Source organism: Lemur catta, chromosome 1 (genome assembly GCF_020740605.2).
Source record: "Lemur catta isolate mLemCat1 chromosome 1, mLemCat1.pri, whole genome shotgun sequence".
In the NCBI taxonomy this organism is placed as follows: Eukaryota; Metazoa; Chordata; class Mammalia; order Primates; family Lemuridae; genus Lemur; species Lemur catta.
In genome coordinates, this window is record NC_059128.1 from 2790816 (window position 1) to 2815002 (window position 24187).

The 24187-nt window shown below is 46.1% G+C and overlaps 1 protein-coding gene across 3 annotated transcripts in view; it reads left to right on the top strand.

Annotated features, from left to right (window-relative positions):
* Nucleotides 1–24187, top strand: part of CDC42BPB (CDC42 binding protein kinase beta) — a 117082-nt gene that overhangs the window by 38110 nt on the left and 54785 nt on the right. For all 3 annotated transcript variants that reach the window (XM_045560183.1, XM_045560172.1, XM_045560190.1), the window contains exons 2-5: nucleotides 5007–5098; nucleotides 13870–13953; nucleotides 17983–18078; nucleotides 21284–21432. In XM_045560183.1, coding sequence (XP_045416139.1) covers nucleotides 5007–5098; nucleotides 13870–13953; nucleotides 17983–18078; nucleotides 21284–21432 — 421 coding nt within the window. The remainder of the gene's footprint in view (nucleotides 1–5006; nucleotides 5099–13869; nucleotides 13954–17982; nucleotides 18079–21283; nucleotides 21433–24187) is intronic.

The window sequence follows — 24187 nt, forward strand, 5'->3', positions numbered from 1 at the left end:
TGACGCTGTTCACTTAATTATCAGTCCTCCTCTCTCTGTCCCCTCACCCAGTTCCCCAGCACTGACATGCCTCTCACTCCATCACCCTTCCCTCCCCCACAAATAGGGCGAGATCTGACCCCCTGCTGCCTGTTGAGTCCACCTAAAGGAGGTGTCAGAGGGAGACTGCAAGGCTGGGAGGCTTCCTGCCGGCTTCCTCTTCCTCTGCGCGACACCGTAGTGACAGTTCATCCTGGCATCAAAGCTCCTCCTGGTAGTAGGCAGCTCATTCCCGCTGGGAGTTTTCCCCATGCTGGCAGAACAGTCTCGTTGCAGTCCCCTCAGAGACCTCAGCATCAGCCGGCAGTCCTTCTTCAGACACCCGAGTCCTAGCCTGTGGGGCCCACCTTTGAGCTGAGAGACCCCAGTACCAGCTAGCAGTGCCCCTTCCTCAGATGTCCCAGTTTCAGCTTTACAGGGCTCTTCGCCCACATTTCTAAGTTTTGAAAATTCTAGCCTCTTCCTTTCATTTCCCTGATCCTAAGGGCAGTGGTTGGTTGCTTCCTGCGTCTGCTATCTCCATAATTTAGCGTGCCCTCTTTTTTTTTTTTTTTTAAACAATTCTTTATATTAAATTTTCTTTGTTTAAATAACTAGTATGTTTCTGTCTCCTAACTCTACCCAGTCCAGATGGCTGGGTCACCTCATTGTTTGTTGACACCCGTATTTGAAATGTCACTCTTCACCCTTTTCACCTGGTTATCCTGTGCTTGTTCCCCTCCTCCCAACACCTGTGTGGCCGGCAGGGTGGTCTGCCATTGTGACTTGATCTTCTGTTCCGGTTCCAGCTAATGCAGTCGTTACAGTTTTTACTCCACATTGCCACTGTGTCCTCAGAACCATTGGAAAATATTTGGTATTTTTTAGAAGTAATGTTTTCTCTTAGACTTTTCCTTATGGATTCTTGTTTTTAGTGCCCACTATTTTAAAAAATTACCTTTGATTCACATAGTTGATTTCCTGTTGCTTGGTTCTTAGAGTCTCTTTCTCTCTCCAAGCTTTCATCTCAGGGTTGTTTCCTTCCGTAGTTCTTACCTTGTTTATCAAACTGGCACTGCTAAAGCTGTGTCCACCCATTCAGGGAAATTTGTACAGAACTGTTAAAATGCATAAGCAACAAACTATGTTTTGGCACAAGAGTAGCAGGAAAGCTTGACAAGGAAGCTCAAGTAAGCTTAGGATAATTAAGGTGGAAGGTGAAGAGGGCATTCAGGTTGCAGCCCTGGTACAAGCTACTTTCAGTATCTTACCTACCTTAATCTTTACCATTAAGGAGTCCCTGACGTGGGTTGGAAAGATCTTTTTCCCATTTTATGGATGAGGAAATTTAGCACAGAGGATCTAATGACTTTTCTAAGGACTTGAGTCTCACAGTGGAAGCGGACTTTTCCCTAGGCCCCGGGGTTGTGGCCTCCCCTCGCCCAACCTGGGAGGAATAAGCAGAATTAGGCAAAGTATTGTTAGGCTGCTCAAGTTCATGTGGATGGTTAAAACTAGAAATTACAATAAACCCTCCACACCATACTCAAAAATACTCTAAACAGTAGGTGGAATAAAAACTTAAGTAGTTTTAAAAGCCATTTAGCAGAACATAGGATTGAATATCAGATCTTCAAAAGGATGATAACTTTCTAACCTTTAATGATAAAATGACACAGAGAAGAGGAACCATCTTGATTTTATTAAAAATAATTTTATTAAAAGTAATTATTTCTATAAAATGAAAATTAAGATGAAAAGAGGCAACAGCATGGAGGCATGGTGTTTACGGCTATTATGTCTGACAAAGCCAAGATATAGTGCTCATACAAGTGATTAAGACGACCAGGATATGATCAGTGACAAATGGTGACACCGTGGGGTATGCAGCTGGCCTAGGAGAACATGTGGGGCCATGGGGGATGTTGGCCTCCTTGGCTGTCATTAGCTGTGAATTTTGAAGGGATCTGAAATGTCAGTGTATGGTGTTGGGGGGGAGGGGGAACCAGCACTTCATGTGATTCAGGAGACACTTTTGGGAAGGCAGATTAGGAATCCTAAACTACGTCAGTGCCCTGTGAAGTGTCCTGGAGTGTCATCCTAAAAATGAAAATAGCAAAAAAGCTGTGTGCATGAAAATGTTCATTGCAAATTTATTTGCTATAAGAAAATAATTTTTAAAATTACAGTAACCAATGTGTTCAACTGACACACAATTTAAAAATTTTGGTGTGTTCACTTTGTTTATGCATCTATTAAAGTGATAATTGAGTCATATAGAAATATGAAAAATACAAGGAATAAAATAAGAGCAGAATACAGAAGCATATGTAGGCTGGTCGAGGTGGCTCTCGTCTGTAATTCTAGCACTTTGGGACACCAAGGCAAGAGGACAGCTTGAGGGCGGGAATTCGAGACCAGCTCCAGCAACACAGCGAGACCCCATCTCTACAAAAAATAGAAAAATTAGCTGGGCATGGTGGAGTGTACCTGTTGTCCCACCTACTCCAGAGGCTAAGGCAGGAGGATCGCTTGAGCCCAGGGGTTTGAGGCTGCAGTGAGCTATGATCATGTATCTGGCTTGATCTGCACAGTTAAAACAGTGGCTGACAAGTGTTGTGTGTCTTTGGGGTTTTTGCAGGAGAGTCTGGGATGTGGTGTGGAACCCCTGCCAGAGTGCGTGTGCTCGTGTACAGTGCGTGGCGTGGCTTGTGCATAACTGATTGGCATCCTTTCCTTTCCCAAATTCACTCTTGTGGTGGTGAAGTAAAGCAAGTTAAGTTTGTGATTTTTTTTTTTTTCCACAGTAAAATGAAAGGCACTGTTTGCTTCTCCCAGAAGATGCCAAGAGAGGTGGCTGTCTTCAGTGGCTGTTTAAAAAGACTTATTTCCATTAGGAATTTGGGAATGGTTATTTTTGGTGATATTTGAAAGAAATAAAGGTGAACTACAGATGACCCTTGAAGTTCTAGCTCAAGAGTTTTCTTAGCCTGGTCTTTAAAAAAAAAAAAAAAAAAGATTTGGGCCTTGTTTATTCTGTTCCCTAATCTCTGTGCTGATGGGCATTTACAGTGATGGTGGGGCCAGAGTTCTTAATTCACTATCTGATAGACACCAGGAACCTTCTGTTGTTCTCCCTATTACTTGAGTCAGGGAACCCTGGTGATCAAACCTTAGTGGTGTTGAGCAACTATTTAAGGGGAAAAAATAGAATTAGATTAACAATATGGAACTCAGAAGCCCAGGAAATGTCAGATTGCACATTTTTTGGAGCTAATTGTAGACACTCTTGCAGTAGTGAGAAATAATACAGAAATCCCTTGTAATACTTCACCCAGTTTCCCTCAGTGGTAACATTTTGCAAAACTGTAGTAATGGAGAAATTGAAAAAGAGCTGTAGAGGAGAATAAATAAAAGTTAGCATAAAACATGCAGATTTTGGCTTGAAGGTGAACATAAGACAGGCGTAAGAGATGTAATTGAGTAAAAAAATGCTAGTCTGTGGGCAGGATGCACGGTGGCTGGGACAGTGCTGCTTCCGGAGTCAGACTGCTTGGGTTCAGGTCCTGCCTCTGCCACATGCTCTGTGTTCCTGGGAGGAAAGTACTAACCTCTCTGCAGGGTTTCCTGGGGTGCTGTGATAATTACCACAACCTGGGGGCTTAACACAGTGGAGACTTTTTTTCTCTCTCGGTTTCTCTTCTAGAAGTCCGAAGTCAAGGTATTGGCTGGCCAAGTTCCCTCTGAAGGTTCGAGGGTAGAACCGTCCTTCCCTTTACAGCTGCTGGTGTTGCTGCCAGTGCTTGGCGTTCCTTGTCCCATGGCTGCACCACTCCAGTCTCTGCCTCCATCTTCACATGGCTTTTTCCCCGTGTCTCGGTGTCCAAGTTCTCTTTTGTAAGGATAGCATCTTGTTGGACTCAGGGCACACCGTACTGCAGTATGCGACCTCATCTTGGTACCTGTGCAACGACCCTGTTTCCAAATAAAGTCATGGTCACAGTCACAGGTTCTGGGTGGACATGAATTTGGTGGGGTTGGGGGCCTATTCAACTCAGTGTGCTGTCCAAGAAACCTGGCTCAGTTTTCTCGTTTGTAAGATGTGGATAATGAGAGAGTTAATCTCAAAGAATCAGCGTGAGGAGGATGGGAGCAGCAGCATAAAGTGCCTGGTCGATAGACGTTACTTTTAGAGATGCCACGTGGCTTATCGAGGACACTGTGGCTATCCAGGGAGACCACTGGCACTTCTGAGAATGGCACTGTCTTGGAGAACATCTCCTGTTCCCCAGCTGCCCTGTGGCTCCTGCCCTGCAGATAGGTGGAGCTCAGAGCTGACTCACGCAGGGAACAGGAACATGCCCATCAGCTCTTCTCTCAGTAGGCAAACCTTGGCTTTGACCAGGAGGTAAAAAGATTTTATGAGAAGATTTTTGTAGTGATGGTATCTGTATAGTAGATATTGAAGTATACAGTCAGGAGTCACTTAACAATGGGAATGCCTTCTGAGAAATGTGTCATTAGGCGATTTAGTCATTGTGTGAACATCACAGTGCACTCACACAAGCCCAGATGGGAGAGCCTGCTACACACCGAGGCTGTGTGGTGTGGCCTGTTGCTCCCAGGCTGCACACCTGTGCAGATGTGGCTGTACTGAATACTGTAGGCAGCTGTAACACAAGAGGAGGCGTTTGTGTATCTAAACAAAGTACAGTAAAAATATGGTATTATAATCTCATGAGACCACTGTTGTATATGCATTGTGTCATTGGCCAAAATGTCATTATTTGACACATGGCTGTGATTGCTTGTGATAAACATCCACATTAATTAGTATACGTACTGACTGTTCAAAACTTTGCAGACATTAAATCTTTTTAAAAGTAAGCATTTTTTAAAAAAAGTATAACTTAGTATGATACCAATCAAATTTTTATATAGTATCAACTTATTAGACTAAATTGTTAATTTTGCATTTTTATGTATAGCTAAACCATTTACCCAGCTGGTGAAAGACATGCAGCTTCATCGAGAAGACTTTGAAATAATTAAAGTGATTGGAAGAGGAGCTTTTGGTGAGGTAAGATAAACTTCATTTTGTTAATTTGCCTAGATTGTCAAAAAAGCAACAGCTCCCATTTCACCTTTTATGGACCTGTGCATTGATTTTGGGATGAGGTAATTATTGGTATAATCTTTTTTCTTTTCCTTTTTTATTTTTTATTTTTTGAGATGGGGTCTCACTATATTTCCCAGGCTGGCCTTGACCTCCTGGACTCAAGTGATCCTCCCACCTCAGCCTCCTCCTGAGTAGCCGGACTACAGGTGGGTGCCACCACACCCATCCGGACAGTTCTTGATGGAGAAAATCTGAAAGATAGAATGAAGAATTAAAAAAAACAAAACAAAACAGAAAGCCTGTGACTAGCAGATTAGCCTGAATATTGTTGGGATCAAAAATAGTTTCTTATAGACATAAATAATAAAAATCCATTTATTAATTGAATTTTGCTATCTTCCTGCCATTTTCTTCTTTTCTTTTCTTTTTTTTTTTTTTTGAGGCAGAGTCTCACTCTCACTCTCTTGTCTGGGCTAGAGTGCTGTGGCGTCAGCCTAGCTCACAGCAACCTCAGACTCCTGGGCTCAAGCGATCCTCCTGCCTCAGCCTCCAGGGTAGCTGGGACTATAGGCACGCACCACCATGCCTGGCTAATTTTTTCTATTTTTAGTTGTTTTGCTAATTTCTTTCTATTTCTGGTAGAGATGAGGTCTCACTCTTGCTCAGGCTGGTCTCGAACACCTGAGCTCAAGCAATCCTCCCGCCTCGGCCTCCTAGAGTGTTAGGATTATGAGCGTGAGCCACTGCACCCAGCCTCTTTTTTTCTTTTGAGATGAAGTCTTGCTTTGTCTCCCAGGCTAGAGTGCTGAGGCATCAGCCTAGTCACAGCAATGTCAAACTCCTGGGGTCAAGTGATCCTGCTGCCTCAGCCTCCCGAGTAGCTGGGACTACAGGTGTGTGCCACCATGCCTGGCTAATTTTTTCTATTTTTAGTAGAAGTGGGGTCTCACTCTTGCTCAGGCTGGTCTTGAATTCCTGAGCTCAAGCTATCCTCTCGCCTTGGCCTTCCAGAGTGCTGGGATTATAGGCGTGAGCCACTGCCTGGCCTTTCTGGCATTTTCTAAAAAATGTGAGGAGGTGCTTGTTTTTGCATTCTTGTGATACTTAGTAGAATGGGCTCCAGCTCTATCCAAGTTAATACAAGAGGTGCTAGATCAACATTGTTTTTTGTGGCTGAGTAGTACTCCATGGTATACATATACCACATTTTACTAATCCACTCCTGTATTGATGGGCACTTGGGTTATTGCCACATCTTTGCAATTGTGAATTGTGCTGCTATAAACATTTTAGTGCAGATGTCTTTTTTTATAGAATGTCTTTTGTTCCTTTGGATAGATGCCCAGTAATGGGATTGCTGGGTCAAATGGTAGTTCTACTTGTAGCTCTTTTAGATATCTCCATGTTGCTTTCCAGAGAGGCTGCACTAGTTTGCAGTCCCACCAGCAGTTTATGAGTGTTCCTATCTCTCCTCATCCACTCCAACATTGGAAAAGCAAGCACCATATGTACCCACCATCAGATTGGTATTACTGACTTAACTGACCAATACTTAAGTACACATATAGTAGTAACATTCATCGGGTGTCGGGCAGGTGGGAGGGAGGAGGAAGGGATGGGTATATTCACACCTAACGGGTGCAGTGTGCATTGTCTGGGGAAGGGACATGCTTGAAGCTCTGACTCGGGTGGGGCAAAGGCAGTACATGTAACCTAAACATTTGTACCCCCGTGACATGCTGAAATTAAAAAAATTTAAAAAAAACCATGAGGAGGGTTAATAACAGCAGTTCTCATGATCTGTAGCTTGCCTGCCTTTGGCATCTGCGCTGTTACGAGTCCGATGGGCTCTGTGTGAGGGGAGAGATGGTACAGCTGCCCAGCTGGGGGCGCCCTACCCTGGGGGGCTGTGGCGCACAGTCAGGCCAGGACACGGGGGCCAGGCTCCAGCTGCCTCAGGCAGTGTGGCACTGAGTCACCTGATGAGCTTTGCTTCTTAAACTGGGATGTATATTAACACCCATGTTTAGGTTTGATCTTAAGCTCTTCTTGGCTGGGGAACTGTGCATGTTGGTTACTGAGGAAAAATTGGACAATAACAATCTGTGTCACATGGCAGCAGCGGGTGCCCGTGCAGAGCTGTGCGGTCACAGCTGCACCCACCCGAGAGGGTGGTTCTGAGAGGCAGGAAGAGGCACACCAAGGTGGAGAGACAGTGATTGAGAGGGAAAATGAAAGGATGAGAGAGAAAATTATTTTGTCTAAATAGTTTATAGTTGTTTTTAGTGCTCTTCTTTGCCAAAGAGCTGAATGCAAAACTCAGTTTTATGAGTTTCAAAAAAGATGACATTAGTCACTTTTCAGGTTCCTCCCCAATTAAGGAAATGCATCCTTTTTGGCCAGGCCTTCACTCCCTCTCCAGGCTTTAGCAACTCTTGAATGCCCCCAACCCTGAGTCGTCCATTGGCATTAACACCATCCGCCAGTGTTCTTTTAGGGTCCCGGTGGGTTCTGTAGCTAATGTCACTATCACCCCATGGCTCCCTGGGCTGTTCCTGTCATCGCCTGCCTGAACTGCGCCTGATTTCAGCCTCTCTGTCTCTGATAGCACCGAGTGAGTGACAGAGTGAGGATGCTGTTACCAACCTTTGGACCAGATGTGTTCTTCACATGTGGTTATAATCGAATACTGTTTTTTTAATGCTAAGCTGGGGGAGGTCTGTGGTGGAGCACAGGTGTGTGTACCTGCAGTCCCCAGGCAGGGACTTGCAGAGTTCAGAGCTGTGTGCACTGGTCTACACGGAGTGCTGTGAGCATAGCAAACTACACCTCAAAATTGCAACCCCTGCCCCCACACAGAGGTGAGAGAAACATTTCTAGATTATTATTTAAACAAGGTTCAGTATATTTGGGGTATTGCCCTTTTTTAGAGCATAATGGCTTTGAAAACACCTTCTTCTCAGTGTCCTGGGGACAGCCCAGTCTAGGAAGTTCCTTTGATGCTGGCACCCCTTCTGGAAGGGTGGTTCCCTAGCTAATTCGAGGCAGTGCCAGGGGTGTGCCTGGGGCATAGCAGCAGCCAGCAGCTCACTGGGCCGTGTGTGGTGGACACGACACGCTTCACCTGAGTCAGTGCACGCTGAACCTTCTAGCTGCTGACTGTACCACTCACACAGCCACTGCTCCACTGGAGAGATGAGAAACTGAGTCCCAGAGCAGTGGGCTGTGGTCCCAGGGTGGGCTGTGGTAGGCTGGGCTTGAATCCCCCCGCCTGACCCAAATCCTGTGTACCCAGACCCTTTGCCCTGCTGTCTCTCTTGTTCCTTAATTGCTTAAAAAAAAAAAGAAGATGACGATGAAACAAACTTTGCTTGGAAACAATTTAAAATTATCAGAACACTTGCATGAATAGAACTGTCCACAGAACACCAGTCTGACCCTCTACTTGGATTTCCTTTTGTGGACATCTTTGCGTGTGCTCTGTCCTTGGGGACTGTGCTCTTCTTTGTCAGTCTCGCCCCCGCTTTGCTGTGTGTGCGCGCGTACACGCGTACGTTTTTCTAAACCACTGAGAGTAAGTTGCCTGTGTCAAGGGAGACCCTTTGCCCTACCCAGGCACACCTTGGAGATACTGCAGGCCCAGTTCCAGGCCATGCCAATAAAGCGAATATCGCAACAAAGCAACCCACACAATTTTTTTGGTTTCCCATTGCATATAAAGTTATGTATATACTGTAGTCTATTAAGTGTGCAATAGCATGTGTCTAAAAAACAATGTACATACCTTAATTAAAAATTCCTTATTGTTAAAAAATGCTAATGACCATCTGAGCCTTCAGGGAGTTATAATCTTTTTTACTGGTGGAAGGTTGTGCCTCTGTTGATGGTGTTGACTGATCAAGGTGGTGTTTGCTGAAGGTTGGGGTGGCTGTGGCAGTTTCTTAAAATAAGAAAAAAATGAAGTTTGCTGTATTGATTAACTCTTCTTTTCACGAAACATTACTTTGTAGCATGCGGTGCTGTTTGATGGTGGTTTGCAGACAGTTGAACTTCTTTAAATATTGCAGTCAATCCTCTCAAACCCTGTTGCTGCTTTATCAACTAAGTTTATGTAATATTCTAAATTCTTTGTTGTCATTTCAGTAATGTTCACAACATTTTCACCAGGAGTAGGTTCCATCTCAAGAAATCACTTTCTTTCGTTTTCCGTAGGAAGCAACTCCTGATTTGTTCAAGTTATGTCATGAGATTGCAGCACTTCATTCCCATCTTCAGGCTCCACTTCTGATTCTAGCTCTCTTGCTGTTTCCACCACATCTGCAGTGACTTCCTCCACTGAAGTCTTGAACCCCTCAAAGTCATCTGTGAGGGTTGGAATCCACTTCTTCCAAATTCCTGTTAATGTTGATATTTTGACCTCCTTATGTGAATCATAGATGTTCGTAATGGCATCTAGAATGGTGAATCCTTTCCAGAAGGTTTTCAATGTGTTTTGCCCAGATCTATCAGAGGAGTCACTATGGCAGCTGTGGCCTTATGAAATGTATTACTTAAATAATAAGACTTGAAAGTCAAAATTATTCCTTGATCCATGGGCTGCAGAATGGACGTTGTGTTAGAGGCATGAAAACAACATTCATCTCCTTGCACGTCTCCATCAGAACTCTGGGGTGACCAGCTGCATTTTCAGTGAGCAGTCATATTTTGAAAGGAATCTTTTTCTGAGCAGCAGGTCTTAACAGTGGGCCTAAAATATTCAGCAAACCATGCTGTAAACAGATGTGCTGTCATCCCGGCTTTGTTGTTCCATTTCTAGAGCACAGGCAGAGTAGATTTAGCATAATTTTAAAGGGCCCTGGGGTTTTCAGAATGGTAAGTGAGGAGTGGCTTCGACATAAAGTCACCAGCTGCATTAATCCCTTACGAGAGTCAGCTTGCCCTTTGAAGCCGGGCATTGCACTAGCTTTGAAGTCCTAGATGGTATCTTCCAACATAAGGATGTTTCATCTACATTGAAAATATGTTGTTTAGTGTATCCACCTTTATCATTGATCTTAGCTGGATCTTCATGGTAACTATCTGCAGCTTCTATATCAGCCCTTGCTCCTTCATCTTGTACTTTTGTGTTATAGAGATGGCTTTTTTCCTTAAACCTCATGAGCCAACCTCTGCTGGCTTCCAACTTTTCTTCTGCAGCTTCCTCACCTCTCCCAGCCTTCATAGAATTGAAGAGAGTTAGGGCCTTGCTCTAGCTGAGGCTTTGGCTTAAGGGAATGTTGTGGCTGGTTTGATCTTCTATCCAAACCACTCAAACTCTCTCCATATCAGCAGTGAGGCTGTTTCATTTTCTTATCATTTGTATGTTCAATGGAGTAGAATTTTTTTTTTTTTTAAGGAGATAGGGTCCTTCTCTATTGCCCAGGCTGAAGTACAATGGTGTAATCATAGCTCACTGCAGCCTTGGACTCCTGGGCTCAAAGGAACCCCCCACTTCAGCTCCCAAAGTGCTGGGATTACAGGTGTGAGCCACTGTCCGCCATGCTTGGCCAAGAACTTTTCCTTTGCATTCACCACTTGGTTAACTCTGGTGCAAGAGGCCCAGCTTTCATCCTGTCTCGGCTTTCGACATGCCTTCTTCACTAAGCTTAATCCTTTCTAGTTTTTGATTTAAAGTGAGAGACATGTGACTCTTCCTTTCATTTCCTTTCACTTGAACAGTTAGAGGCCATTGTGGGGTTATTAATTGGCCTAATTTCAGTATTGTTGTGTGTTAGGAAATAGGGAGGCCCAAGGAGAGAGAGGATTGGGGAACTGCTGGTTGGTGGAGCAGTCAACACACAACACTTACCGATTAAGTTTGTCATCTTATATGGACATGGTTTGTGGCACCCCAGAACAATTACAGTATCAGAGATCACTGATCAAGGATCAGCATAACAGACATAATAATCAGGAAAAGTTTGAAATGTGAGAATTACCAGAATGAGACACAGAGGCAGCAGTGAGAACGTGCTGTTGGGAAAATGGTGCCTATAGACTTGCTTGACGCAGGGTTGCCACAAACCTCCAATTTGTAAAAAACACAGCATCTGCAAAACACAATAAAGTGATGTATGCCTGTCCTTCAGTGCCTGTTTTCCAGTAGGGTCATCTTTCACATAGCCACAGTTGCGTGTTTTCTTTGTAAACTGATTGAGTTGTCGTTACACCAGAGTTTGTAGTTGGCCCAGTGATGTTTGTTATGACATAGTTTTGCTTTTTCTTTTTCCCTCAGTACAGGATCTGGCTGGCATCAGGTACTACACTTCACCATCGTGTTCTAGGATCATTTTGTAATGTTTTGTAAAATTAGTTTGGCTTTTGTTCCTTTGCTGAAATGTCTAATTTTGGAGATATTTTTGGGGTTGTCATCTTTTTGAAACAATTAAAACTTGAGTTTTTTGCCAGGAAGAAGTTTCTGATAAACCAAACAAGATTTTCTACAAATTCTTTATTCTATAGATTATATTGCAATAGGAAAAGTTTATTCAATATACGCGATTTTTTTTTAAAAAACATTAAATTTTACTTTTACTTATTATTGATTTGATAGATCAAATCTTTGTGTTCTGTGGACAGTTACATCTTTCCATGTATTTTATCTGAGCCATTTTGTATGGTTTCCAGAAATAGTCTGTGCCCTAGTATGCCTGGTTTAAAGAATTAAGCTTCCCTTATCTCATCTTGGCCTTTTGGTTAAGAGTAAGTGAAGAATTAAGCTTCCCAGTAAGAACTCAGTGTTGTTCATCTCATTCTCAGATCTGGATTGTTCATGAGGTTGTCATCTTTAGAATTTCAATGTTCTTCTTAAAAAGTTATTAGCTCTACTGTTCCTTCTAAGGTAGACCATGTCTGTAGCAAATACCATGGAGCTTTTAAAAATGCTGATATCTCACTTCATCTAGATGATAGCTAATTCCCAGGAAGAAGCAGATGCTCCCACTGCAGTAATAAAGTACATACCCCTATTTCACACATAGGAGAGTTTACTAAGCCTATATTTAGGCACTGTTTGTTTCTAGTTTATTCAAAATTGTATCAGACTTGGTAATTGGTTTCTAAGACCATGGTTAATACGCAGTAGCTCAGGTGTGACTTGGGAAGCCCCCACCACAGGGAGCCCTGAGGGCGGCCATGAGGGAGGTGGCCAGCGGGGGAGAGCCGACTGGGAGCCCTGGGATGTAGGGCAGGTGCCCTGACCCTCAGCAGGCTGTGGGGTCACGGCGGGGCATGTTCATTGTGGCACCTCCATTGTTACCAAGGGAAGACTAATTGTGTCTGTCATTATGATGTAGTCTTTAAAAGCCTGTGCCTGAGAGTGTCCCAAGCCTCAAACACCACGTCTATAAAATACAGAGTTTAAAACCCTCCCCCACCTAGGGTTGTTGTGAGGATGAAACGAGAGTACAGATAAATTGCTTAGCACGGTTTCTGCCACCTGGAAGGTGCTCCGTGCGTGCTAGCTCCCGTGAGCACTTGGCAGTGTTACTGTGTGGGATATGATATTTAGAAAGACGGGGAAGTGAATAATGCTATTGAAGAACTCTTTGTTCAATATTGCTGCATGCCCTTGGCAGCCAAAAGGTACAGAAGTCACCGTCACTGCCACTGAGTGGCATACAGTGCTGTAGTGGGAACTTGGGCCAATGAATGATCGATTTACCTGGACTAGAATGTGCCAAATAGTGGTACAGACGCCATGACAGGTGTTGGTAGTGATGGAAGAGCTCCTTCAAGATTTGGCAGAGCCTGAAAAATCCAAGAGGACTTCCTGAAAGAGGTAGCACTTGAGTTGTGCCTTGAAGCACATGGCTGTTGGCCAGAATGCTGGGTGCTGACATCACATGACTTAGTTGGGGCTCACAGCTGTCTCAGGAGGCCAGTCCTGCTCTTACCCTCTTGTGTAGCTGTGGTAACTGAGGCACAAACAAGTGAATTTGCCCAGGTTACACTCCAGAGCTCACACAGTACCCATGAAGAAAAGATTCTCAGTGCAAGAATGGTGGGCTCCAAGATAGAAATGAGCGCCAGCTGCAGGAGGGGAGGTGGGGAGAGCACCCGTGGGGTCCTGGAAAGCAGGGAGGAAAACATGGGGCCAGTAATGAGTTTTAAAAGGTGAGCTTTTAAAAAAATATTTATTGATACATAATATTTATACATATTTATGGGCTGCATGTGATACTTTGTTACGTTCATTGAATGTGTAACGATTAAGTCAGGGTGTTTAGGGTGTCCCTCACCCCCAGCATGTGTCATTTCTGTGTGTTGAAAACATTTCAGGTCCTCACTTTGAGCTATTTTGAAATACACAGTACATTGTTGTTATTATAGTCACCCTACTCTGCCATCGAACATTAGAATTGTTTTTCTTTTTCCTTTTCTTTCTCTTTCTCTTTTTCAATGAAAATCTCCAGCCATAACCCAAAGTGGAGGACAGTTGGCCCCCATGTGCCCGTCACTCAGTGCTGGAGTTTTTGAGTGAGTGATGGTATCATTCAAGTTGCAGGGAAGGTAAAAATCAAGTTTCAACACATAAAAGGGCAAATTTTTATTTGTGTGGAAAACTTCACTTTCCTTCACAGCGTATTTCCCAGGGTTCCCAGGCAATTAAGATTTCACTGTAGTTATATTAAAATGTGCTCGCCTTCTGTTCCATTAACTAAATTTCTGTTGAACTCACATTTGTATTCCAGGTTGCTGTTGTCAAAATGAAGAACACTGAGCGAATTTACGCAATGAAAATCCTCAACAAGTGGGAGATGCTTAAAAGAGCAGAGGTGCGTATGGAATATTAAAAAATAAATAAATATGGAGTTTGGTGTGAGTGAGAAGTGACAGTGAAGCCCAGCTGGGTAAGAACCGCGGTCACTTGCTGCCTTTCTTGCGGAGTGGGCTGGTCTTTGTCAGTGAGTCCTGGCGTCTCCTGGGCTCTGCTGCTGTCCTCAGTGGTGCTCACCCATTTCCCAGGCGCTGTGCTGGCAGGGACACCCCCAAGTACCTTGGCCGGAGTGGGGTTTGCTGTAAAGGCTTATTAAAACCCCCATGGAAGTTTTAGGCATTTATCGAAGTTCTGCTCCATCTGCAAAAGGAATTACGAGTTTGGAGCCTGCTTACAAACAGAAATGTTTTCATAGTCCCACTTAGAGGGAGAGTCGAGATTGTAAATACAAGTGGATTACTGTGCTTGGTAGTCTCTGATGCACTTTCCCTTGGTTCAGTTTCAGTCCTCTCAGTGGCTGTTTCATACCCCTGAGCCCATCTCTGCAGCCCCCTACTCAGCCCCTGGTCTTCCTCCTAACCCGACAGGGCTGGCCAGGCTCCTCCTCTGGCCATCTAGCCCTTCCACCCTCACCTGCGCTGTCTTCCTTCTGTTCTGCCTCAGCCAGGTACCCTTCCTGGCCAGTTTCCTGCTGCTCTGTCCTTTCATATCTGTTTGATTCCTCTCAGCTGACTCATGCCTCTGCCAGAAGGCTCTCAGCGCCTGTGGCAGTGGCTCGCTGTGCCCCCTGTGTCTCTGAGCAAGGTCTTCGGGACCACTGCGGCTGAGCTCTAGGTCTGCTCGGCCTTGTAGCCAGGCGCTCCCCTCTAGAGTCTAACGCCTCCACCTCTTCCTTTTGGAAAGTCTTTCTTTGGCTTCTAGCCTCTCTTATCCTATCACCCACACCGTCCTAGTAATTTTAGGTGACACTTTGATCTTTCATCCTGGAATTCTTACAGCTGCCACATTGGGCAGGTAATATAACCATTTATTTAGGTCAGATCTCTCCTAAGCTCCATCCAGGTTTTGCTTGTTTGTTTTGTTTTGCGACAGGGTCTCACTCTGTCACCCTGGCTTGAGTGCAGTCGCAGCATCCTAGCTCACTGCAACGACCTCAAACTCCTAGGCTCAAGCAATCTTCCTGCCTCAGCCTCCCGAGTAGCTGGGGCTACAGGCATGCCCCACAACACACAGCTAATTTTTGTATTTTTTGTAGAGACGAGGTCTTGCTCTTGCTCAGGTTGGTCTTGAACTCCTGGCCTCAAGCAATCCTCCCACCTCGGCCTCCCAGAGTGCTGGTATGAGCCATAGCACCCGGCCCACCTGGGTTTTTGTTAACTTGGTGGGCATTCTCACTTGGCATCCTTCCGGTGCCTCAGGATAATCTAGGGTAATCATTGTGACTAGCAGACATTCTTGCACTTTTTTGAATATGCCCCTTACCTTGGATCTGTGTATCTAGATTCAAATGAAATCAGCGATGTCTAAGTCATTTATGGCCTTGTCCTTTTCCTAATCCATACCCATTTCCTCTTCCAAATTGTGGCACCCAGCACAAGGTCTTATGCTCGTTTATTGCTCAATAAATGCATGTTAGTTGACAGAGTTATCACCGTTTTGCAGTCACGTGGGCTCAAATGTTGGACTGGGTTTCACAGCCCCCAGGTTACACACACAGTCTCCCCTCCTTCCTGCCCTTTTTGCTGTGATTCTCTTCCCTTCCATCCTCACTCCGTCGTCGTCTTACTTCATGCTTCCTCCAGCCCGTCCCCAGACCACCACCCCCTGCCCAAGGCCCTGCAGCTGCAGCCCCGCACCCCCCCCACCCCCCACCCCCGTGCGCTGGAACTGTGGCAAACTTGGGAACATCAGGGAAGCAATTTTTTTATGGGAAAAAAAGTAGCTACTGTACACGCAAGTTTGGGGAGATATAACGTGTTTGGTATTTACCCAGCTGTTGTTGTGGATAAGTAAATTTTAGGAGTGAATAGTGCTGATTTATTTTGAATCTGGTTACACAGATCCAATATAAATGGCATACTCAGAAAAGTCCAAGAATGTCTGCTAGTCACGATGATTATCCTAGACTATACATAGTGGGATATACACATGTATGAGATATAAAAACATATGCATCGATTATAATGCTAGTTGTAAATAATTTATCTTTTTATTCTTAGTAGACTTATTTTAAACTTTAAATTTTACATTGACTTGTAAAAAATTTTCCTTAAAAGTGTGAATTAAATAAGAGGTTAGGCAGTAGAAAAGTTGCTAAGCAGTGTAAGTTCATAACTTTTAGACCAGGCCAGGTCTTTATTTGATCTTTTTTGGTCAAAAAATACTGAAAGTTTCTCTGCTCTTGAAATAAAATAAAACTAAACTGCTGAATAACACGTCTGTCCTGTCAGCAGTCTCTGTGCAGGCAGTCCCCAGTTTAAGAGTTTGTTTTATGTGAAATGTGGGTAGGTCGTTGCCAAGCGTGCAGACGCATGGTCTCCTCTCGGGAGCCACGTACAGATGCTGCAGGGTGCGGGCTGCCCCGGCCTCGAAGCCTGCAGTCCCACCTCGCCTGGGACTCAGCTCACCACTGTTTCCTCCTGGCCGACAGCCTGGAATACAGGAGGTCGGGCGCACCGGTGCTGAGGTTTTCCTTCAGCTGTCGCTTCAGCAGGCCCTGTGGTTGGGGTAGCCCTTGGCACAGGGGCTCCAGTGGTTCCAGAGCTGCTTATCTCTGCGCGTCTGGACCTTAGGGGCTGAGTGTCCACCACCACCCCCCGTCATGTTGTAATGACTAGAGTTGGCATACATCTACCTCAGCCATTTTGTTTTGAAAGGAAAACCTAAAAGTTTAGGAAAGAAAATCTTCTGGAACAAACAAATTACTGAGGTCATCATGAGACTCTTGTGCGAGAGGGGGTTGAACTTGGGCTTCTGTGCCTTGCCAAGCAGCCACCGTGGCCATACTTTTTTTTTTTTTTTAGCTTTATAAGTTTCAGATACAAGAAAGTTTAAATCTTGTTATGTGCTCAATAAAGAGGAAATTTTACTATAATTATATGGAAGACCTGGTTACTTTTAAATAGAAGGTGCAACCTGTGTGTTACAGGTTTTTTTGGGTTTTTTTGAGACAAAGTCTCGCTCTGTTGCCCGGGCTAGAGTGCCGTGGTGTCAGCCTAGCTCACAGCAACCTCAAACTCCTGGGCTCAAGCGATCCTCCTGCCTCAGCCTCCCGAGTGGCTGGGACTACAGGCATGCACCACCATGCCTGGCTAATTTTTTCTATATATATTTTTAGTCGTCCAGCTAATTTCTTTCTATTTTTTAGTAGAGACGGGGTCTTACTCTTGCTCAGGCTGGTCTCAAACTCCTGAGCTCAAACAATCCTCCCGCCTTGGCCTCCCAGAGTGCTAGGATTACAGGCTTGAGCCACCGCGCCCGGCCTAGAGCTCTTTTTTTAAAAAACCACAGCAGCCTAAAAAGTAGCCTTTTATGCATATGCTCCCGGCCGTAGGTCTCCATAGAATCCTGTTGTGGTCATATTCATCAGTGTACTGTGAGTAAGTCGTGTTTCCTGAGAGGAACTGACGCGCTCAGCGCATGAGTGTGTGTCCTGCCCTGCCCACCATGCGGCTGCTCGGTGGCGGGTGAGGGTGGCACAGACCCAGGCACCATGGGGAGGTTGATCTGGTCAGGAAGGCAGGTGATGCTGGACGGAGGAGCCCGTCAGGCGTGAGGATGGGGCACGTCTGAGGCTGGCTGTAGAAGTGGGGTGTTGGGGAGGGGACAGTGGTGCAAGAACATTCTCGGCAGCCTCAGGTGCTTGCGTGGGGCTCGGGAGTGGAAAGGAGGAGAGACAGCTCCGCTTCAGTGCTGCAGAGCCTAGGGGTGCGTTTGGTTCCCAGTGAGGTAAGGGACTGGCTCTGTGCAGCCTGGAAGGAGGGGTCACTGTCTCTGGAGCCTGTAGAAACAGGGACCCCAACATCAGGAATGTGCTCTCTGGGACATTTGCCTGGTGGCTCAGGCTGATGCCCCTTCTGCTTTGCAGACGGCTTGCTTCCGAGAGGAGCGTGACGTGCTGGTGAACGGCGACTGCCAGTGGATCACCGCGCTGCACTACGCCTTCCAAGACGAGAATTACCTGGTACGTTTGTGCTGCCAGAGCCCAAAGACTCTCGATCCGGTGATATTGCACTTAAGTTTGGATTCCTTTGTGCTGCCACTAAAAATTGAGTAAGACGATTTGCCACTGACATTATAAAAATGAATACTGGACTAGATAAAATGGAGGGGTTTGTTTTATTGTAGTAATTGTCAACTAGGATGTTTTCTTAAATAGATTTAGGAAGGCATGTATTTCATTTTTCTCTAATCACTAGATAACCTGATGACTTTGTTCACTGGGTTTATAACAATTAAGTAAACTGGGGTTTGAAACATCGATCTTGAATTATGTATAAGAACAAGAAACTGCCGTGGGGATTTACACAGTTGCAGCTCTACACCAGCGAATGCCTCAGGCTGGTCCGCAGCCCCCACAGTGGAGGAGCTGCCCCGGGAGGCATCCAACACAGTTTTTAAGGTGACTTGGTTTCCATGTGTCTGTCCTCTGTCTTCTGACTTGAGCAGGGCTAACTTCAGTGCTGCCTAATCAGGGCTGGGATCCACACGTGTGTGTAGAGTTGACACGGTCGCCTTGTGAAACGCTTGTGGGACAACTAACTTAGAAGTCAAGGGGAAACCGGACCTTTGGTCTCAAGCACTGAGTGACCCTCAAGACTGCTTTGTTCAGCACTTTTTATTCCTAGAATGATGTTCCAGGTTTACTAAAACCTAAAAGTACCCACCTCGTGGAGCTCTGGGTGGACGGGCCTGTGCAGACTTCAGAGGGGCAGGTCTGGGCTTCACTCCCTCCGGCTGGGACTGTGTCCACAGCAGCAGCAACAGCAACAAGAGGGTGTAATTGCTGTTGTCACCACAGTTTCAGAGCAGGGACCGAAGGCTCTTTTCTCTTTCTGTAACAGTCACTTACATGTTTACACTGAAGCTCCTTGGTCAGGTGCTCCATTGGCTCACAAGAAATGGAATAATGTAGGATTTCCTTTATTCATCTTAAAATAATCTCTTTCACACATCAAAGAAATCCCTAGGATTGGAAAGGCCAGGATTAGGTAAAACGGTGTGTCACACTCTTTTAGAATTTTGAAACTGTGTATTTGTTTCAGCAGAGGGCAGCTGGTGTTTACTGCTATAGTATGCTTTTTGTTTTGTTTTTAGATTTCTAGGTAGACATGGAAGCAGTTGGGGCTCAGCTAGAAACCATTTCTGTGACTTTGTTCAGGGGACTAAGGTCTTGATCATTCCTTCACCTCCTCTCCCCTCACTGTGCCACCTCCATCAGCAGCTGATGCTGCCTGTCCCTCCAGAGTGTCTCCAGGGCCCTCCACCGACCTCGCTCCCCACTGCCCTTCCGTGCACGGCCCCTCACCACCTGGGCTGCGTCCGCCCTGCCCCCTCAGGGAAGGCGGTGACGGGTTGAGCGTAGCTGGGTTGCATTACCCCACTGCCCCTAGAGTGGAGCCACAGTCCCCCCCCGTGGCCAGGGCTCTAGCCAGTCATCCTTTTCTATCCCTCTGGCATGCCACCTTCCTCTGGCCTCTCTGCACGCACCCTCTGTCTGGACACGACCCCCAGCTGCCCTTCAGGCCGCGGCTCGGCATTCTCTGGGTGTCACCACTGTGTTAGGCGACATGTGGCCGTGCCGACACTTACTGCTCTCTGGTCTTGGTGCATGCCATGGTCTCTCCCTGCACACACTGTGAGGTCTCTGAGCAGGGACCTTGTTCACACCAATGTCCCTGTCACCCAGAGGGGTGCCAGCAGGTACATTGTTGAGAGTGAGTGAGTAAATATGCACTGAGAGTGTTCTGTGTGGCAGGAGTTGGGAAAGAGGTGGGAGGGAGAGAACTGTTAGCTCGGGACTGTTGCCCTGAGGGTCAGTGGATTGGAAGGGACAGGACAGTGCCTGAGCCAGGCAGGGAGACTTCAGGAGGGGCCAGTTGAGAAGAGTCTTGGAAGCAGGATGAGACCGTTGCTGGTGAAGGTTCTGTTTGAGAACAGGGACCTAAAATGAAGGCTTCTCTCGTTTCCTTAGATTCAGCCAGGGCCCCCTCCCTTCCTGAGACAAGCCCACCGACTCGGGGACTGCCTTTCTTAGGAAACAGCGTTGGATTGCAGGTGGCGGGCGCTGGAGTCTGCCTGCTTGGGTCTGGTCCTCACTCTGTCACTTGCTCGCTGCCGACTCTGGCCATGTCGTCAGGCCTCCTTGTGTGAAATGGACTCCCGAGGGTGCTGGGGGTGGGGATTGACAGGGGGCACGGGCCCAAATGCTGTGGTCACGCAGTGACTGGCAGCTGTCGCTATCGTTAGGTTCTCCATGAGTACGGCGGGATTATTTCCCTGCCTGAGTTAGCAAGGTATTTCCTCCGTGTGCGCAGTTAGCAGTTAGCTGTTCAGACCAGGGCGTTCACGTCTTACAAGGAAGTTAGCACTGAGGAAGGCGATTGCTACGAGGCTGAGACTGCCCGATTCTTCAGTGGTCTCTGAGGCTTCGCGGCCCCTGGCAGTGGAGGTGTTGGCTGCCACTTGGACTCTGGCTTTGACGTCTTGGCCGTCCTGGGGTGAGATGCCCCCATCAGGGCCTCCACCGCCCCCGGCTTCATGGTGTGGGTCCTGTGTGCCGCACACAGAGGCTGTGCCCAGGCGGAGCCCTGCCGGCCGGCTCTGCGGGAAGGATGGGCTCAGCACCGCTAGTGGGAGACGTTTTTCCTCCTGTTGCTCTAATTTCTACTTAAACAACAGCTTTTCGGATTTTTCTGCGGGGGTAAACCTCTAAATACTTATTTTCAGCTCTTCATGATATCATCTCTCCGGTAATAGCTGCGATTATCACGTGTGATTTTAGATAATTCACCTCCCTTCCCTGGTCCAATGTCCTTCTGGAGAATTATTTGTACGCCCAATAGGATTTGATGGGCCATTAACTTGCTTCTACTCTGGGTCACTAGCTTTTATAGTGCCTTTGCCAGCCTTGAACCCTCCAATCGTTTCTTTCATTGATTAAATGTATTATTTATTGACGTCTGTTCTCTGCCATATGTGTAACTTGAAATTACAGCAGTTCATTGGGGTTCGTGTTCCGAGAGGGTCAGTCCTGGATGATAGAAGAGCAACTGAGAAGCCATCGATCCAGACTTGAAGAATCAAAGAACTTCCACAGTGGACATTTGGCCTTGGTCAGGTCTAATGGTGACTCAGTTTTGTATTCTCCCCCTCTTTCCAATTTGTAGTACTTAGTCATGGATTACTACGTGGGCGGTGACTTACTGACCCTACTCAGTAAATTTGAAGACAAGCTTCCGGAAGATATGGCAAGATTCTACATCGGGGAGATGGTGCTGGCCATCGACTCCATCCACCAGCTCCATTACGTGCACAGGTAACACCCTCCAACGCTTGGTGCGGAAACCCCATTGGCTGTGTTAAAGTGCTCCTTTCACGCTTCCCTGAGTCGTACACCCCAGGTTCTAGGCTTCCCAAGAAGCCATGCAAGTAGTGAGTCCTTGCTTTGAGCGGCCACAGCATAGATGCAAGCTTTTACTGTTACAGTTGTGATAGTCTAACTCCTGCCACCTTGTCTTTTGGTATTCACATGGTACTGACTCACCTTCTCCCTGCATGGGGATGTCCCCTCCCTAAGATGCCTGTCCTCCCCTGGAGCTCATTCAGGGTCTCCATCCCTCTGCATCTCCACTTGCTTTTTTTTTTTTTTTGAGACAGGGTCTCGCACTGTCACCCAGGCTAGAGTGCAGCGGCGTCATCACAGCTCGCTGCAACCTCAAACTCCTGGACTTAAGCGATCCTCCTGCCTCAGCCTCTTGAATTGCTGGGACTACAGGCATGCACCACCACACTTGGCTAATTTTTCTATTTTTTGGGTAGAGATGGGGTCTTGCTTTTGCTCAGGTTGGTCTCCAACTCTTGGCCTTAAGCGATCCTCCCACCTCAGCCTCCCACAGTGCTAGGATTATAGGCGTGAGCCACCATGGCCAGCCCACCTCCACGTTTTTCCTCAGCTCTGCTCTGCTCTCGGTTCCACACTGACCCACAAAGGGCCAACAGTCTTGATCACCCCATGAAACATTCACAAAGGGAAGATGGGTTGAGACAGAGAGGTTGACATCACAGCAACATAAAGGACTTGGACTGCGTGACCGTAGGACTCTGCTGAGGACCCTCTGTGTGGGGTGGAAATGCGAGCAGGGCCACTCTGCTGTCCTCGCTGGGAGGGCAGTGTTGACTCAGCCTCTTAGCGTCCGTCAGTTCTGAGACTAGAAGATTCAGTCCTGTGGTTTGTTTTGTTTTTTGAGTTTTTTTTTTTTTTTTTGGTTTTTTAAAACTAGTTTTACTTGTATTTTTATGTGGTGATAGTTTTTAAAGTCAAATAGTTCTGCAGAGCTTATAACAAAAATGAGCCCAGCACTGCCACACCCTGATTTCACTTGCTCAGGTAACTGTTGTGAACTTTTTAGCTGCCTTCATAATTCTAAATGACAGGCTTATTTTGATCCTTCCTTCTGATTTAACTCTTACATAATTACCTCTCTCTCTCACCCCTTTCTCTCACACTTGCTCTCAAACTCTCTTCCCTCTCCCACATCGTCCCAGTTAGTAAAATAAGAACATTTAGTTAAATCAGTTTTTGGTGTTTATAATACTGTGACTTTGTAACTATTACAGTTGTCTTGTAGTGTATGTAACTATACTTAAATGCATTTTTGTTTTCTTTGGAGTTATTAATTGCCTTGTTTTTTCATTAGCTTTTCTATGTAGCTGTCACTAACTGTTCCCGAATATTACAGCCGCATGGTCAAGCTCTGTACGTGCAGACACACCAGGTTGTCTTGGTCTGGCTGTTTTTTGGCGATGGCCCTTCCGTCCTTCCCGTTCCCTTCTGCCTTGACTCTCTTCAGTCTTGCTGTATGGAACTCACTCTGCGATTGCTTTTCCAGCAGAGAGATTCCCTCTCGTCTCTCTGGGGTTGGTGCCCTTGTTTTCTTGTCATTTGTCTTCCTTTTTCCTAGTTTATCCTTTTGATCTGATAGTGCTTATCTTCCAGTGGTTTCTGGAAAAGGGGGTATGTGAGATGGTTGTCTTGAGATCAGCATCTTGATTCCCCTCGCGTGTGTGACTGGTAGTTTGTTCAGTATGGAACTGTCGATTGTGAGTCTTTACCCCTGGGAATTTGCAGGTATCATACAGTCCGGTGTCTTACACCTTGAGTGTTGCTGTTGGGAGGCTCGAGGCCATCATGATCTCTGTGGCTTTGTCTTGTGCAGGCCCTGTCCTCGGCCTCCACAGCTGGTCCACAGACATAGTCCCTCCTCTGTGGGCAGTGATGGCACCCGCTGTAAAAGTGACTGCTCTTGAGTCTTGCTGTGAGTGTCCCTTCCTTGCTTGGAGGATGAAATTGAGGCCCAGAGAGGTGGGTGCCTTGCCTTGGGCCACACTCAGATGTGCATGGTACTGCCCTGCTGCCTCCTGTGTCCCAGGACACACAAAGGGGCTGCCCCAAAAGAACACAGTTGCTTCAGTTAGTGCAATGAGGTTTTAGCTCCCTTTTTTCCTTTTGAGAGTCTCGCTCTGTCACGTAGGCTAGAGTGGTGTCAGCCTAGCTCAGAGCAACCTCAAACTCCCGGGCTGAAGTGATCCTCCTTCCTTAGCCTCCCAAATAGCTGGGACTACCACCACATACAACTAATTTTTTCTATTTTTAGTAGAGACGGGGGTCTCCCTCTTGCTCAGGCTGGTCTTGAACTTCTGACCTCAAGCGATCCTCCAGCCTCAGCCTCCCAGAGCACTAGGATTACAGGCGTGAGCCACTGAGGCTGGCCTTTCTCTCTTTTTTTAGTGTATTCTTTAATGTAGTTAGGCCTGCTTTTGTAATAGTTATTGTGGTTTTTTTTAACATTTACATTTTATATTCTGTCTTCCTAATAGGACTTTCCCTAGTTCACAGTACAGAGATAAGTGTCTTTATATTTGTCACAGATCTCCAGGGAAATTAATTTGACCATCTTTTTAGTAGTTTATTCTTTTCCTGTTTCCCCCCTAATTAGAAAGCATTCTCCTCATTTTCTTAATTGGCTTTGTAGAAGCTTTGCTCTGTCATTTGACCTCCAGGCATAGTAGGC